General features: G+C 47.1%; 1 protein-coding gene across 6 annotated transcripts in view; it reads right to left on the reverse strand.

Annotated features, from left to right (window-relative positions):
• Positions 1-4,164: 4,164 nt before the first annotated feature.
• Erg (ETS transcription factor ERG) overlaps positions 4,165-15,181 on the reverse strand; it is a 218,308-nt gene continuing 207,291 nt past the window's right edge. For all 6 annotated transcript variants that reach the window (XM_004842372.3, XM_087212331.1, XM_004842373.4 and 3 more), the window contains 4 exons: positions 13,774-13,842; positions 12,826-12,882; positions 12,177-12,224; positions 4,165-6,080 (listed from right to left, as the gene is read on the reverse strand). In XM_004842372.3, the coding sequence (XP_004842429.1) occupies positions 5,560-6,080; positions 12,177-12,224; positions 12,826-12,882; positions 13,774-13,842 (695 nt within the window). In that variant the 3' untranslated portion in view covers positions 4,165-5,559. The remainder of the gene's footprint in view (positions 6,081-12,176; positions 12,225-12,825; positions 12,883-13,773; positions 13,843-15,181) is intronic.

Below are 15,181 nucleotides of genomic sequence, written 5' to 3' on the forward strand. Positions count from 1 at the left end.
AAACCCTAATGTGTGCCTGCCCCTTAGGACTAGGTGGTAATGGTCCCTCGTGAAACCACTATGCCATCCATCATTCATTTCAGACACTGAAATGTTTTGCAGAATCCATGTTGCATAGAACTGGGAAGACGAATAACCAGATAGTCCATGAGCTGCTGAACACCCAGCAGAGTCACACAGTCCTTATCTCTGCCTGGGAATTCCTGGACAGAAGTTACCCATTCCATTTAGAGTTCCTCCAACTGCCAATGTGTTCCTGCATGACTTGGCCAATGGGAATCCTTGTCAAGCTCATCCCTAATCCAGCCACCACCTTTCTACATGTTTGATCAGTAACATAGCTGTCCACCATAGTGCACTGTGCTGGTCCTGACTCAGTGGGCCATACATGCAGTCCCACTCCTGGCAGAGATACTCAACCCTCCCTCCATGGGTCTCTCTCCTCGGAACTTGTACGAGCTGGCTTATGCCACTCTTCAAATGGGAGGCTCAGAACTGGTAGTGGAATGTATTCAATGCAGAATAAACACATCCCCCCCAACCTCATCTTTTTTTTTTTTTTTTTTTTCGGTACCAGGGATCCAACTCGGGTCCTTGTGCTTGCGCAGCAGGCAGCGAAACCACTGAGCTAAATCCCTGGCCCACACCTCATCTTTTTGAGACAGGGTCTCACTGTGTAATTCAGGCAGGCCTTGAACTCACTATGTAGCCCAGGCTGGCCTTGAGCTTGCATTGATCTTCAGTCTTCTGAGTGCTGGGATTTCAGGCATATGCACAATGCTCTGCTCTCAATCTATTTTATAAAATATAAAATTAGCAACCATATCACCTTCCCATTAGATTTTCTGTCTGCATGAGGCAAAATAGCTTGAGAGTAAGAGTTGAGGTTGGGAATCAGATAGGACGGAATGAGGTAGTACTGAGTTTGGAGTCATTAGTTCCGTCTCTTACGAGAGCTAGGTACATTGTTTATCTGTCAGGATTTTTAATTATATCATGGAGAGAGTGGAAGAAGAACTGAAATAAGGCATGTGCAGGGTCTGACTCACACACTCATCTGGTGTGAGCTCGTCTACATATCATTGCTGCTACATCCAAGATCCTGACATCTTCTTCAGGTGTGCTGGTGCTCAGTCCACCTCCCAGATGTTCTGGACATGGATGGAGGTCTCAACATTGTGAACATCTAGATCATCATGGACCCTGACTTTGTTATATAACTGACATTCTTCTCATCTCAATGGCATCTGCAGTTGTGTTCAGTCCTCCGAAGGCCTCATGTGCTCATAGGTGCAACTTTGAAAGGTGATTGAATCATGGGGGCTGATAGCTGACTTGGTGTTAGGAGGCAGGGCTTGGGTGGAAGAGGTGGATCACTGGGGACGTGGCCTAGAAGGTTTTATCTCCCTTCCTGGCTCTTCCTTCACTGTTTTTCAGCAGCCATGATGAAAGCAGCTCGTGCCTGCCAGATTCTTCTACCATTTCTGCCTTCGAGCCAGCTGACCATGGACTGAAACGTCTGAAACCATGAGCCTACATAAACCTCTCCTCTTTTAAGTTGTGGGTGTTGGTACTGTGTCTCATTGATAAGGAAAATGGCTAAAACAGTACGAATGAGACATTTCAAGGCAGAGGCTGGGGTTTAACCCCAACCTCCCTGCTAGATGGGCATTGATCTTTTAATTATACTCTGTAGTCATCCTCATTCAACCAATACTAACCTTGTAAAAGTCTCTGAACTACTTTAAGTCATCTCAGAATGAAATTCTGGCTACCATTTCTATATTATTTTCCTTAGAGAACATGCTATGTTGCTACAAAACATGAGAAATTCATTTATTTTTTCATAAAGTTCCTACACAGAACATGCTTCCTGTACAAGTGTGTAATTAATTGGTAAGAATCAATTAATATGGCTTACTTTAACTGAATAATAGTTTGTAAAAAATTTGTGAGAAAAATGATATTTTACTTAGTAAGAGTTTAAAATTGCAATGATGAGTTAGAAAAGTTTGTTGGTTTCAATATAGCATTAACTTGTCATTTATTGTTGTTAGCTAAAAGTCAAAAGCAAAGAACATAGAACTACTAATGGAAATTTAGCATTCGTCCTTCCATTTCTGCCCTAAGCAGCTTCAGGTTGATCATATTTGCACTCTCAGATTTGCTCATAGAGGACCACATCGCCAGTCAGAGAGGGAGGCTTGGGACACGGGGCTTATTGTGCTGTTGAGACACAGCTGGCTTTTCTGACAGTGTGCACTTCAGGAACGCTTGTTATTCCTCCCATTTCTACATCCAGCCTTTCCTATTGGGTGGGAAAACATCTTGACTTTTGAAACTCAGGCTAAAATAAGGACAAGATACAGAACTTGTGATACCACTGAGCACAAGTGCTTCTGATTAGTCATCTTATAATTTTATAGGGCAGAGGGAAGACAAGTGAAACTGGGTTTGCACAAACAGACGTTGTTCTCTTCCCACAGATGAGGGGTTGCTTGGGGTCTGCAGGACATCGAGTTTTCCTCTTGCTGTCACTTCCCAGCTAGCAAGTTTGGCTGTCCAGGCTGGCCTACCATCCAAGGGCAGCCACTGGGGCCCATGCTCCAGGGGACAGGCACTTCAGCCACCACACCAGTGTTGACAAACCCTGTCACCCTGCCCACCCCAGCACGCAATGGGGCCAACAACTGGAATCAGAAATAAAGTCTGGACTGAGACTTAGGGATTTCACTACATTCAAGTTAAAAGACTATTGCCAAGTCCCTTGCCAGTGGGAATGAGGTTATGTAGGGATCATGATCCTAAATCAGGGCAAACATGAAAATGAGACTAGCCACACTCATCGAGGTAAGGTTGAGCAATGATGAAGATGACCCAGGGAGGGCTCTGGAATTCGACTTGGTCATGACCGGAGCAGTGCATGATGTTGTCGCAAGACAGTTGAAAAGTTATTTATTCAGGGGAATTCAACATTATCATGTTATCCCAAAGTTATTCCTGGTTGCTCATGTGTGTCCTGAGACTTGCTAATAACCTGCACTGGGTGTGGGGTAGGAATCTAACTGGAAACATCTGTTAGAATTGATTATGAAAATCATGCCTTGTTTTGATTATTTTGCTCATAATTTAATCTTGAAGAACGGAGTGATTACCCAAGTACATTTGTATTTAGTATCTGTAGAGTCTAGGTGTGTCTGGCTTTGTATGCCAAAAGAAAAAATGACTGATCTCCATTAGAACCATGTGGGGCACCCCATAGCTGCTAGCTCTTCTCCTTTTGCTTCTTTTTTTCTAAGGAGATGCAGGCACATTGTGGGGCTTTCCCAAGCTGCCACACATGACTGGTGGCTGGCTTCCCTTCAGTCCCAGTAACGAGGGGCATCTGAAGCTTGGGTAACCATATCCTACTGACTCTAAGACCGCTTCGGATACATCCGCAGCACAGAGCTTTGCCATTTGTGTAATCGCAGCAAAGGGTTTACAATGTGCAAAAAAACCCTGACACTGCTGTGATACAACCAGTTCAGCAACTGATTATGGCAGAGAAGGTGTGGAGACTAATTCCTTTTTATAGCTGATTGGGGTCACACCTGCTGCATCCCCTTCACCTTGGCCAAAGTGGGCAGCACTTGTAACACCCCGGAAATTAACTTTGGATCATAGCAACAGAAAGCTGGGAAACTCTGGCCCACAGCTGGGGAGCCCCAAGCCATGGTGCCTGGATCTTTCTGGTGTGGGAGGTTACAGCAACCATCTAGCCCGTGAGAGGCTTAGAGAGAGAGGCCAAGTGGTAAATTCAGAAGCTGTCCCTTGCTGCTTTGAAGTGGGAAACTGTAGTTTCCCCTGGTGATTTACTTACCAATAATAACAATAAATACAGCTTGTGTTAAGAGCAGTGTCTCTTCACCATTCAACATATGTTTTAGGACCCTAGCGGGAATTAGGGTGATTTGTGACCAATGCTAAACTGCAGTTTCTCTCAGTCCAACCTCAGCTTTAGAGGCGCTTTTCCCTTCTAGGAATAAAAAGGAGGCTCCAAGGTGAAACTTGGGTCCTTCTGTTGCGCAAGCGGCGAGGAACAAGACAGCGTGAAAGAGGGATCCTGTCTGCGTGGTGCTCAGCTGTGTAAGTTCCCCCAGTGAAATGATAACACAGAACCCGTAACATTCAGCACAAGTTTCTATTAGGCAACTTTTGTCACTAAAAAGTGCAAATGCAGACTCCTGTGTAAATCTGATTTGCCGTGCTAGGCCAAGCTTATTTTATTACATACATTCTGCATTCTAAGAACTAATAACTTCATATTGTAAACATTAAGCATACAGAGTTAAAATTCAAGGCCACATTACATCATTGATTGTCTCTTTTTTTGTCATGTGTCTTTGGCTGGCCGAGATCAACTCGTAGTGTATAAATGCATAAGTTATATAATTATTATATAAAAAAGAAAAAAAACCCCATTGACTTGTATACTTCATTCTGACAAACGCACAGCGTTCGCGACTCAAAAAGGAAAACTGGAGCCCACCTACCCTAAAGGCATACGTGATCTGATTGCGGTGGCCACGGAGGCCATGTCTTACCTGACCGTGGGGACAGAGCCCCCAAAATGCTGAGGTCCTAAACGCTTCTTTTAAATATCAGACAATTCCAGTTTAAATTTTCTTTTGACAAAGATAAAAAGAGATGCGCGTTTTTGGTCCTGAATTCTACTTCCCCCTCCCTCCGTGAGGCTGTGTCCTTCCTCCTAATACTAGCTTTGGTATAACACTGACTACACTAGACCATGGATCCCACCGCTCACTCTCTGTGGTCTCAACTGTCCTCAACCCAGAGAAGTTTCTTCCCACTTCCTCCTCCTCCTCCTCCTCCTCCTCCTCCATCTGCCATCATACGCTCACTCTCTGTTCACATCCTCAGTCCAACACCTGGCTCGTGGTTCCTGAAATACCATAAAGGGGATAGAAACTGGTCATCTTCACAGTTGGAGTGAGCTGCTTGCTTCCCATCGAAGGAGATGAGTCCAATTCCAACCAAAACAGCAAGCACCGCAGAGTCCCATACCAGCTTCCGTGTGGGGCCAGTCTCTCTCTGGTCTTCTGGTTTTGATATGTTTCTGTTTTTAAATACAGGTAGTTTTCCTTCCATGACACTCTAAACGGTGTGCTAGGCCAAGACTGTGTTACCTCTATTGCTTTAGTTGGATCCCGGTTCTCAGGAGCGGGTCCCCAAACTCTACTCTATGCTCTACACTATTTAAGGCCATGCCCTTTGGCATGCGTCCTTTCGACGTCATGCTTCAATGTCCTCAGCAAGGTTGGCCGCAGGTGACACGTCCATGTTCATTAACGCTTCGAGCATCCTTTATGTCTGTCTGTAGTAATACTTTAGTGACTCCTTCCCCGCTGCGAGTCTTTAGGACTCTTTCCTGGACCCCTTCCCAGCCCCAGCCAAGCTACTGCCCCCTCTTGAGGCACTTCTGAACCCTGTTGTCCCATAGAGTCCTTGGCAATCTGTGGTGGCAGCGCGGCGGTGGGAGAGGCCTCCGTGGGGTCTCTAGTAGTAAGTGCCCAGATGGGAAGGCATGTGGCCGGCCGGAAGTCGAGTGTTCGGGTAGATGCCCGCAGTCGGGGAATTCCAGTACGGGTTTGGGGCAGCAAAGAAACTGGAGGAGGTGACAGGGAGGGCAGGGGGGTGGGAAGCCACGAAGTTCATCTTCTGAGGGTGCGCGTGGTAGGAGCCCATGTATGGCAGGTCCGAGGGGTACTTGTAGAGGGAGGACTCGGGAGGGTGAGGCTGCAGGGCCTGGGCAATCCCGTGGAAGTCGAATTTGTAGGCGTAGCGCTTCCCATGGACTTTGGTCATGATGTTCTTGTCGTAGTAGTAGCGGAGGGCGCGGCTGAGCTTGTCGTAGTTCATGTTGGGCTTGCTCTTGCGCTCTCCCCAGCGGCGGGCCACCTCATCGGGGTCGGTCATCTTGAACTCCCCATTGGTCCCCTCCCAAGTGATGCAGCTGGAGTTAGAGCTGTCGGACAGGAGCTCCAGGAGGAACTGCCACAGCTGGATCTGGCCACTGCCTGAGGGTGACAGGGGACATAAAGAGCCAGTGAGAGCCGGTTCTGGGGGAAGTCATCCCCTCGTTCACCACAGAAGCGGGGCGTCCCGGTGAGCATCCTGGGCCTGGGCCTGTCCCTGGGCCTGAGTGCTCTTGGGCCCTGCCTGTCCATGTCTCCAGGGAACTGGGCCTCGCTGGACAGGGGCTGCCTTGTCCACCCCGGGAACCCCATAGCCAGACCAACACAGAGAAGCACAGGCTGCTCTCTCCTCCAGGACAGACCCAGCTCCGGAAGGACCAGGCTGAAGGAGGCTCTCCCTCACACCTTCCCTCTGGAGAAGACGCCCTGAGTGAGTGGCCTGTGCCGAATCCTTACCCCCAGCTCTGCATCTAGGAAACCTGGCCTAAAATGGCCACCTTCCTTGCCCACTTGGGCTGAGCTAACAAACCCAAGTCCTTGGAGGAATGCAGGGAATTCACAGGGGGCGAAGGTCAGGGTGGGTCCATCCATTTATGACTTCCTTCAAAGAACAGCCAGGTCAATCTGGAGCTTTAGGAATGAAAGAGCTATTTTTTCCTATTTTTTGAGGCAGTAAATGCCCGTCTGGGGAATGGCAATGATGACGGTGTACTGTTTATGTTGGCTAGGTCACGTAAAATAATAAAAGTCAGACTGAGGAAATGAACATCTAAAAGTTTATGGAAAAAGATAGAGAATGGAAGCAAACATCATTATTTCTAACATAACATTTTGCTGGCGCTCACAAAGCAATCCTGTCAAAAGTTTTCCTAGAAGAGAATTAACCCACTCAAAATGAGGAAGTTTAGAAAAAGCTGGCTGGGTTCCAAGGAGATTGCCCATTTCCGGTATGGAAGCAAATGCATCCTCATGGAAATCCACATGCTGCCCCATGTCACAGCGCCAACTGTGTGAGGCAGAGGTCCCCAAAGACGCCGCACAATCACGGACTGTGACAAGCCTCCTCGGGCAGCCAGAGGAGAGCCTGCCTTGGTCATTACTGCAGTTCACTGAGATCTCTGAGTGAGAGATCTCACTTAGCCAGGGGTACAAGGTCCCACCGAAAGCCTGTAGAGATGGCTTTAATGTGTTCTTCAATCAGAAAAATCTAAGCACATCATTCTGGCCACAAAGTTGACTGAAGGCTCCCCAAGGGAGAGAAGTAGGTAAACATCGGCCTCGAAGTTGAGGACCAGGAGAAGCTAAGCTGGTGTGTTATACAGATTTTAGAAGATAAACATAGATGGAAGGGAATACATGTCTCTTTCCCAAACCTCACTACATTGCGTTGGGATTATTTCACAAATGCCTTTTATGATATAAGTAATATCAGTAGACGTGGCAACAATTAAATAACTTCAACCTGTGACTCACCAGGGAATTGATGAACTGTGAAAATCATTAATAATTGTTTTTCTCCTGATATAAAAATGTCTATAGCTCCCTATATAAACTGTCCAACTCATAAATCCTTGTTTCCACACTGGCTACGTGGAAATGGACGTTTGTGAACTTCGTCCATGCAACAGCTTCGTGAGAAGGTCAGCCTCTTTTGCATATGCACTGGGAAAGCATCATTTTCAGACCAGCAACACATTTGAAATGTATTAACAGCTTGTAGCTCATTATAATGGAAGCCTTCGCTGCTTTCTCAGAACTACATATACAAACTATTCTCCCTCAAGTTTTGTTGCCTCCAACATTTCATTAATATGCACGATATGAAGGGGCCATATGGTTTTAGTAAATACATTGTAACCAAAGGATGAAAACTTGAAAAAAATTCCATAGATAACCCGAGAATAAGGAAGAACCATAGAATTTTGATTTAACAGTCTAACATATGCTTCCCTGTAAACATATACAGTTGTTTGAAAATAAATATTCAGTGTTGACTTCCTCCCATAGAGAAAGCAATTCCACAGATTTGGTGAAAATACATAGCCCTGCGTAAGCAGCCAGAATAACACTTGGTGCCTGTTGAAGCCCTGGCCTCGCCTCTGAGGAATGTGTCCCTTGTCCACTGACCTTCTAAACGTGTAGGAAGGTGGCAGTGGACAGAAGTGGTCTCCATCTCTCTTGCTTCGGAAGAGCTGGACAGCGGGAAACCTACATTCATGGCTGGGAACTCAGAGCTCAGAGGGTGGACAAGGTGGTTCCCCATTAGGCTACTGTACCCACAGCTAGGGTAGCACAGGATTCCAACCTGCGATGTAGAACTAAGTTATCTGTGAGCAAATCCCATCAGCTTCCGAACCTGAGAGTAAAGCTGTCGTAGAAATCCATGAATGCTTAAGGTGATACTATAAAATGTAACACACTGTCAAATTCAGTAATTGTCACACTGAATATTCATTAAAAATTCACTGCGTGTGTCACACGTAGATTGCATTTTCTCACCATGCAAGAATTCTCCAGGATGTACCATGGGTGCTGGGGTGGCCTGTGTGGGTTTGGTGGGAGCCATGACACCAGGGCCTGTCACCTTCAGCTGGCAGGACCAAGGGGCATGGCGTGGGGCCCCTTCCTGCAGAAGCTGGGGTTGATGGGTGCTGTGGGGAGGCCTCTGTCCTGAGGCTGGGATGGTCCAGGCAGCTGGGGGGGGGGCCGTCGGGTGCCAACTTTGGAAAGGGCACCGCCATGCTGGATGAATCCTGGCAGTACCACAGACAGGACCCTGAGCCATCTCCCAGCTCTCTGGGCTTTGTGGTCCTCAGCTGCCAAGTGGGTGTGGCTGGGACAGGATTACTCTGACAGTGAGCTCTGTGCAAAACCGTCGGTCGTGTTCGTGTGCACTGAGAACCAGAGTTTAAGGAAAGGGCTCCTGAGAGATGGGAACTTCCCCAAGGGTCACCATGTTGGCCCCACGGCAGCGTGGGATGGTGCTCAGGGGCGGCTGAAACCTTTTGGTAGCTTAGTGTGGGCATATGCTGTTCTAAACACTGACAAGTGAGAGTTTATTTAATTCCTGTAAGAATCATCTGATTAAAGCATTCCAGAGAGGAGGAAATAGGAGCCCACGGAGGTGGGTGGGATTCCGTGGCCCAAGGTCAGCAGAGGTCAAAACCCAGACTCCAGGCTGCCATGCATAAGTCTGCACCAATAACTCCACACCCTTCCCCAGTCTCCAGGGTCCCTCCCAGGTGGTCCCCTCCCTGGGCCTGGAGCTCAGTGGGCTCCCCTGGAAAATTCCTGCCCCCCACACACTGAAGACTATCCACCCAGCATCCAGGGAGCCATGGAACACAGCCCAGAAAGCTCTTTGGTGGAGAAGTGATTTCAGTTCAAATCCTCAGCCATTTGGATGGGACATAAGGAGTGGAGCTGCCTGTGACAGACATGTGAGACCATGGTTTAAGGACACTTTTCTCAGCAGAAGTAGTGTCCGAAGCACACAGTGAGCGAGTATTTGGGATGTTGGGAAGCTAATAGGCACCTTCAGGAAGCAGCATGAAATCTTTGCATTGAGAATGATTTAAAAGAGTTTGCATGAAGAACAAAGACATCATTTTTCTTGTAGTTTTAGTTTTTTGGTGTTTGGGGTTTTTTTTTCATGATTGCGGACTGAAGCCAGGGCCTTCTCAGTGAACTCCAACCAGAGCTTTAAGCTTTTATTTTGAGACAAGATCTGACTAAATCCCTAAGCTGCCCAAGTTGGACTCCAACTTGTGACCCTGCCTCGGCCATACAGTTCTGGGATGACAGGTGTGCATCACCAGCCCCAGCTAAAGGCAACTTTTAAAGGATGAAAGATTTATTTATCAGAGAATAGCAAGGTAGATAGAGGAAGCACCCTCAGTAATAGATCAAAGACACACAAAAGGCCACGTAAATACAAATGACACAAGGCTTAAGGATAGATGGACAGAAACCCTCATCACTATAAATTAAATTTTTAAAAATCTCAATGTTAAAGTAGCTAGACTACAGGTCAGAGGCTGATGTCACCATTTTCCCGGGCCCCACAGGAATGATCTCGAAGGTCTGAGATGCCGTCCTCTGCTTGCGACACCAGTGCTGCCCACCCTGGTGGCCAGGACCTTTGTCTGGGCCTGGGACTGCGGCCATGTGCCTCTGCCTACAGTGAGCACCCTGGTGGCCATGCTCCGGAGGTACAGTGTATCCAGGAGAGCTGGCGCTCTCTGGAGAGACAGGTGACCTTCTGGGCCACATCCTCCAAACACTCAGGCAGCACCTGGAGCCTGGCCTGGATTCCACTCCGTGTGGGAGCACAGAGCTCTCCTGTCTCATCTGGTGCAGCCGGACTCCTCCTCCTCTTCCTGACAGCTGCCCAACAGGTCCTCATTCCCCAGGAGCTCCCTCCTCCCTTCCTGTTCACTTGGGGGCTGTGTGGGTTGAGAAGACGCAGACTTGAGCTGTGTGACCCAGGGAAAGCTGCTCCGCTTCTCTGGGCCTCTCCGATTACTCTTCTGTAGGATGGATTTCACATCTGGGGTTGATAGGAGGCCCAGAAGGGACCCAGGAGCCTCAGCACATCTATGGGGGCAGCACAGGGTGGGAGCGGCTAGGCTGTTACTTCATACCATTGTACTAACATTCCCAGAGCACTGCCGCTTCCGTGCTTTCCTTCCTTCTAATCTGCCCTGAACGAGGCTGTCAGATCGGTTTTCCTGAAGCCTGAGTGATTATAATCATCTTGAAACCCCGCTCATTACTTTTTTTCGAATGGTTTGCAGGCAACTGCAAATGGAAGGCTGAGCAGAGGTACGAGAGGGATCCACGCGGGAAACGTGGCCTCCCGTGGACACTCATGTCAGGGACCCTGTGACCAGGCCCCGGACAGTGTCGTCAGCACCCGTGGCCCTCTCTGTACCAGCTCCCTGAGCCAAAGACCTGTGTCTTACTATTCTTGCCATTTAATCGTTCAACAGAAAATTACTGAGCACCTAGTTTGGACCTGGACGAGGGCAGCAAGCGAAACAGTTCCTGTAGCTGCCCAACTGCTTAAAAAATTCTTATGGAATTAATTAACATTAACCAAAATTTCATGTCAAACAGCCCGTCGCTTACTAATAATATTGCATGTTCTCAAAGTCTGCACTCTCCTGTGGGGACGGATGCCGAGTGAATCTGAATTTTCTGTTGTGCTGTTACTGTTGTTTTCCAGCCCTGGCTGGGTCTGGCTGTGTGGGAGACAGACATTCCTGCTTGCACTCGAAATGTGGCTCTGTCACCCTGGCGGGGGAATCTGCAGCGGGGAACACGTAGCATATGCTGCGATTTTCTAAAACTGCTGCCAGCACAGCTGGTTCTGATCTGAGTACAAACAAACAGAGCAATTTGGCTGGCACAGAATGCAAGGACAGGTGACAGTCCTTGGCGAGGGACCGGTGATAAACAGGCCAATTAAGAACCTGCACCTCTCTCCTCACAGCTACCCTCAGGAACAGGCCACGGGAGACGACCCTACTTGGAAGTCTCGTGGTTGGAATTAAGAGTCTTTTTCTAAGAGCTATTATTTGATCTGTTGGGTGATGGGTTGAATTGTGTCCCTTCAAAATTCTTATGTTCAGGTCCTGATCCCAGGACCTCAGGATGTGACCTTCATGTAGGAAATCAAGTCAAAGTAAGGTCATGGAGTGGGCTGTTTCGACATGACTGTTGACCTTGTAAAAAGGGGGAGTTGGGACACAGAGAAGGACACATAGAGAGGAAAGACAGGGAGAAGAGACATGAGGAGATGATGGGCATCTACGGGCCAGGGGAGGGGTCCCAGACAGATCCTGTCTCTCAGCCTCCAGAGGGCTGCACCTGGCACCCTGACCTCAGACTTCCAGCTTCCAGAGCTATGAGACAATGGATTTCTGTTGTTTAACCCACCCAGTCTGTAGCTCTGTGTTGTAGCAGAAAACTGGAAGACTATCGTAGCTTAGGTTGGATAATAATGCTCTTTGCTGAAGCTAAAATCTTAATGTAGAACCTGACTTTTTTTTTCCACTAAGGTGAATAATTCAGGGAGACCTAAAACTAAAATTTGTTTATTTGAAGGAAATTTCTCACCAATACAAGTTTTCCTTTCAGAATAACTACTGCCCAAAGGGTAACTGGGTAAGAAAAGACGCACCAGCAGGCTCTTACCTGGATTGGCAAGGCGGCTACTTGTTGGTCCAAGGATCTGATAAGGGTCTGCAACAGAAAGTAAAGAAGTCAGATCCCAAAGACAAAGTGGTGACTTCTGGCCTGAAAATGCCCCCCACCCCAAGGCCACCTGCCTCCATCTCCTATGTGAGATAAGACGTAACGCGGGATCTCAGAGACCTTTCTTGCTAGAGACCTCTCACTTGGCAGCAGAGCTTGGATTCCCCAGATTCCCAACACACGGCTGGGAACTCATGCTGACTCCGGCACACGGAGGGGAAACATGTGCTGCCCAGGCCTGCTCTGGCCAAATGTTCATCGTCACCCTTCCACTGCATTTCCTCGGGCCCTAAGTGCTGGTGCTGTGCATGTGACGTAGGAAGCAAAACTAAAGTAATTCGTAGGTCACAGAGAAGTGGCCTATGTGCAAACAGAATGCTTCCCCTGCATTCACCACGTAGGGATTGGAAATCTCCAACCAAAATCTCCTTATCCTGACCGAACAGACTGATGGTTCGGTCCATTTTGTCTGTGGAGCACTCATGAGAAAGAACACAATGCTAAGTCCATCTAAAAGCAACACACTGTTGAAATGCCCCGAGAAGCCTGCATCCGCTCCACGGTTGTCCAGATGGTCCCCAAAACGTACCTAACTGGGGGCGCTGATCTTCAGTTTTGGGCACTGCAGAAGGAGATGGCTGAGCAGCTGAAAACCCAAAAGTAAAGCAGACTATTAGCTATAGCTCGGATCTGACCACTAGTCTTTGACAGTATTGATCATATAATCATCCCACCAATTGCTTTCATTATTGACGTAACAGTCTTACAGGAAGAAGCATCTCATGGTGGGGAAAATTTCCCTTTCAAATGAAATCAAATGCAAACCTTCTAAGACAAAAGGGCATTTCCTATTATTTTAAAAATATATACCATATTTCTTCCAAAAATAGAAAGAAACTTGAGATGGCTTACAAAACAGATTAAAGTAAGTCATAGCTTAAAAAAAAGTAAGTCATAGTTTCAAGTAAACCGATAAAGGGAAACTGCTAGATGAAATAAGGCCAGGGATACTTTTATGCACACCAAACTAAGGGAGTCACTGGCCACTTAACCTGCATACAAATATCCCAAGGAAAATGCACTTTTCCACACTGAAACCCACAACCTCAGGCAGGCATGGGGCACACGCCTACAATTTCAGCACTCTCGGAGACTGAAGCAGGAGGATCACAGACGGAGAATGGCCTGGGCAACTTAGTGAGACCCTGTGTTAAAAGATCAAATTTTAAAAAGGGCTGGGAATGTAGCTCAGTGTGGAGGCCCTGGGTTCAAGTCCCAGTACCTCAAAATAAAAAAAGGAAGGAAGGAAGGAGAGAGGGAATAAGGGAGGGAGGAAGGAAGAAGACAATACCTCATTCATTTCCTTTCTGTTATGTTTCTCTACTCCGAACAGAGAAAGAATCACTGTATTTAAAGATCAGTTGTGGTTTTTACCAAGGGAACAAACTCTGTATGTGTTGAAGAATCACAGACCAAATACAGAGACTTATTTACTCCAGCAATGGTCATCCCAGCCTGTGGTGGGGAGGTCTAGTACCTTTGGACGGAGGGGTGGGGTGGCCATGGCCCGTCCAGGCTGATCTTCGAGGAGGCTCATAAGGTAAATCTGTAAAGACACAGGCATCAACTTAAAACTCAACACCGTCATTTGTGTAACAGATATCTGGGTTTTTGCTTTGTGTCTATTACTAGAATAACTATTGTGTCATAAAATCCAGTAATCCCAAGCAATATTCAACCTAGATTCTGTCAGGTTTGGGTTTTATTTACAAATTAGGATTTTATAGATTTTGTTGATTTAAGATCCTCTCCCTCATTTATCTGAAAACTCCCATCGGCAGATTCTCCCAGAGCTTGTGGACTCTTCTAGAGCATCTTCCTACCATCAGGGATCAAGCCCACATTGGAAGCGCGTGACAATCTCGTTTCCCCGGCTTCTGCCTGGGACCGGTCCACATCTGCCCCTTTTCCTGTTCTCGGCGTGTGCAGAGTTTCAGGTCGGCCCCCAAATCCATCCCATAACAACCATGTTGCTTCCCTCCCCTGACTTGGAAGTGACTGCTTCCTTCTCACCCCTTCATGAGTTGCTGCTCGCCCTTCATTTTCCTCTCCTTTCTTCCTTTAAAATCTTACCCATTTTACCTTAACTGCCTTTTTTTTTTCCTACCCTTGGCAAATGTTTACTCTTTTTCCTTTTTTAAAAAAAATGAATTTAGAATTTCTCTAAAATGAATTGCATGAAACAAATTATAAGACTGGGATATTATTACCGCCCCCCCATACACTAATACTAACCTTCAGAGCTTGAGTCTATGAGTGATTTCTCTGTATTCATAAGGTAGTATCACTTCTCCCATAAGCCTTCACTGCACTTTGCATATGCAAATCTAAAATTACACTTCCACACCGCATTTTGAGTTCTGTTAAGGTTATCAAGGCTCTACGTTATTTCAAGTTTCTTTCATATGTGTATTCCAGAAGCATTATATGTTGTTATATTGTTACTATGGATATGTTCAGCTACTTCTACCTTACTACAGAGCCATTTCGAAACGATGTCCCTGGGTGGATGGGTCCAGGTTCAATGTCAAGCACCGCTATAGGCCAACTGAAAGCCACAGCCAGATACTTCCATGGGGCTTCTGCTGCCAGACCCTGGGAGTTGGCTATGCAAATTCACTTGGAGGGCTGGGCAATGTGATTATTTTTAAGCCTCTCTTTAAACATATCACTTAACCTTATTTTAGCCTGGCAGTTTGGCGGGTCCTGACTTCACAAAGCCTGACTATGTTGCAGAATATGTGTCTCTTCCTATTTTCCTATCCCAGAGAGGACAGAAATGATATGCAATCCAATATTCAGCACAGAATCGCCTTAATGCATTTGGTCTGTTTGGCCACGAGCTCTCCACTAGTGTGGTCTGGGAAACCTGACCCTCCGGAGCT

This window comes from Heterocephalus glaber, unplaced genomic scaffold (genome assembly GCF_053883595.1).
Source record: "Heterocephalus glaber isolate CG9 unplaced genomic scaffold, H.glaber_assembly_v1.0 deba00000122, whole genome shotgun sequence".
Lineage (NCBI taxonomy): Eukaryota > Metazoa > Chordata > Mammalia > Rodentia > Bathyergidae > Heterocephalus > Heterocephalus glaber.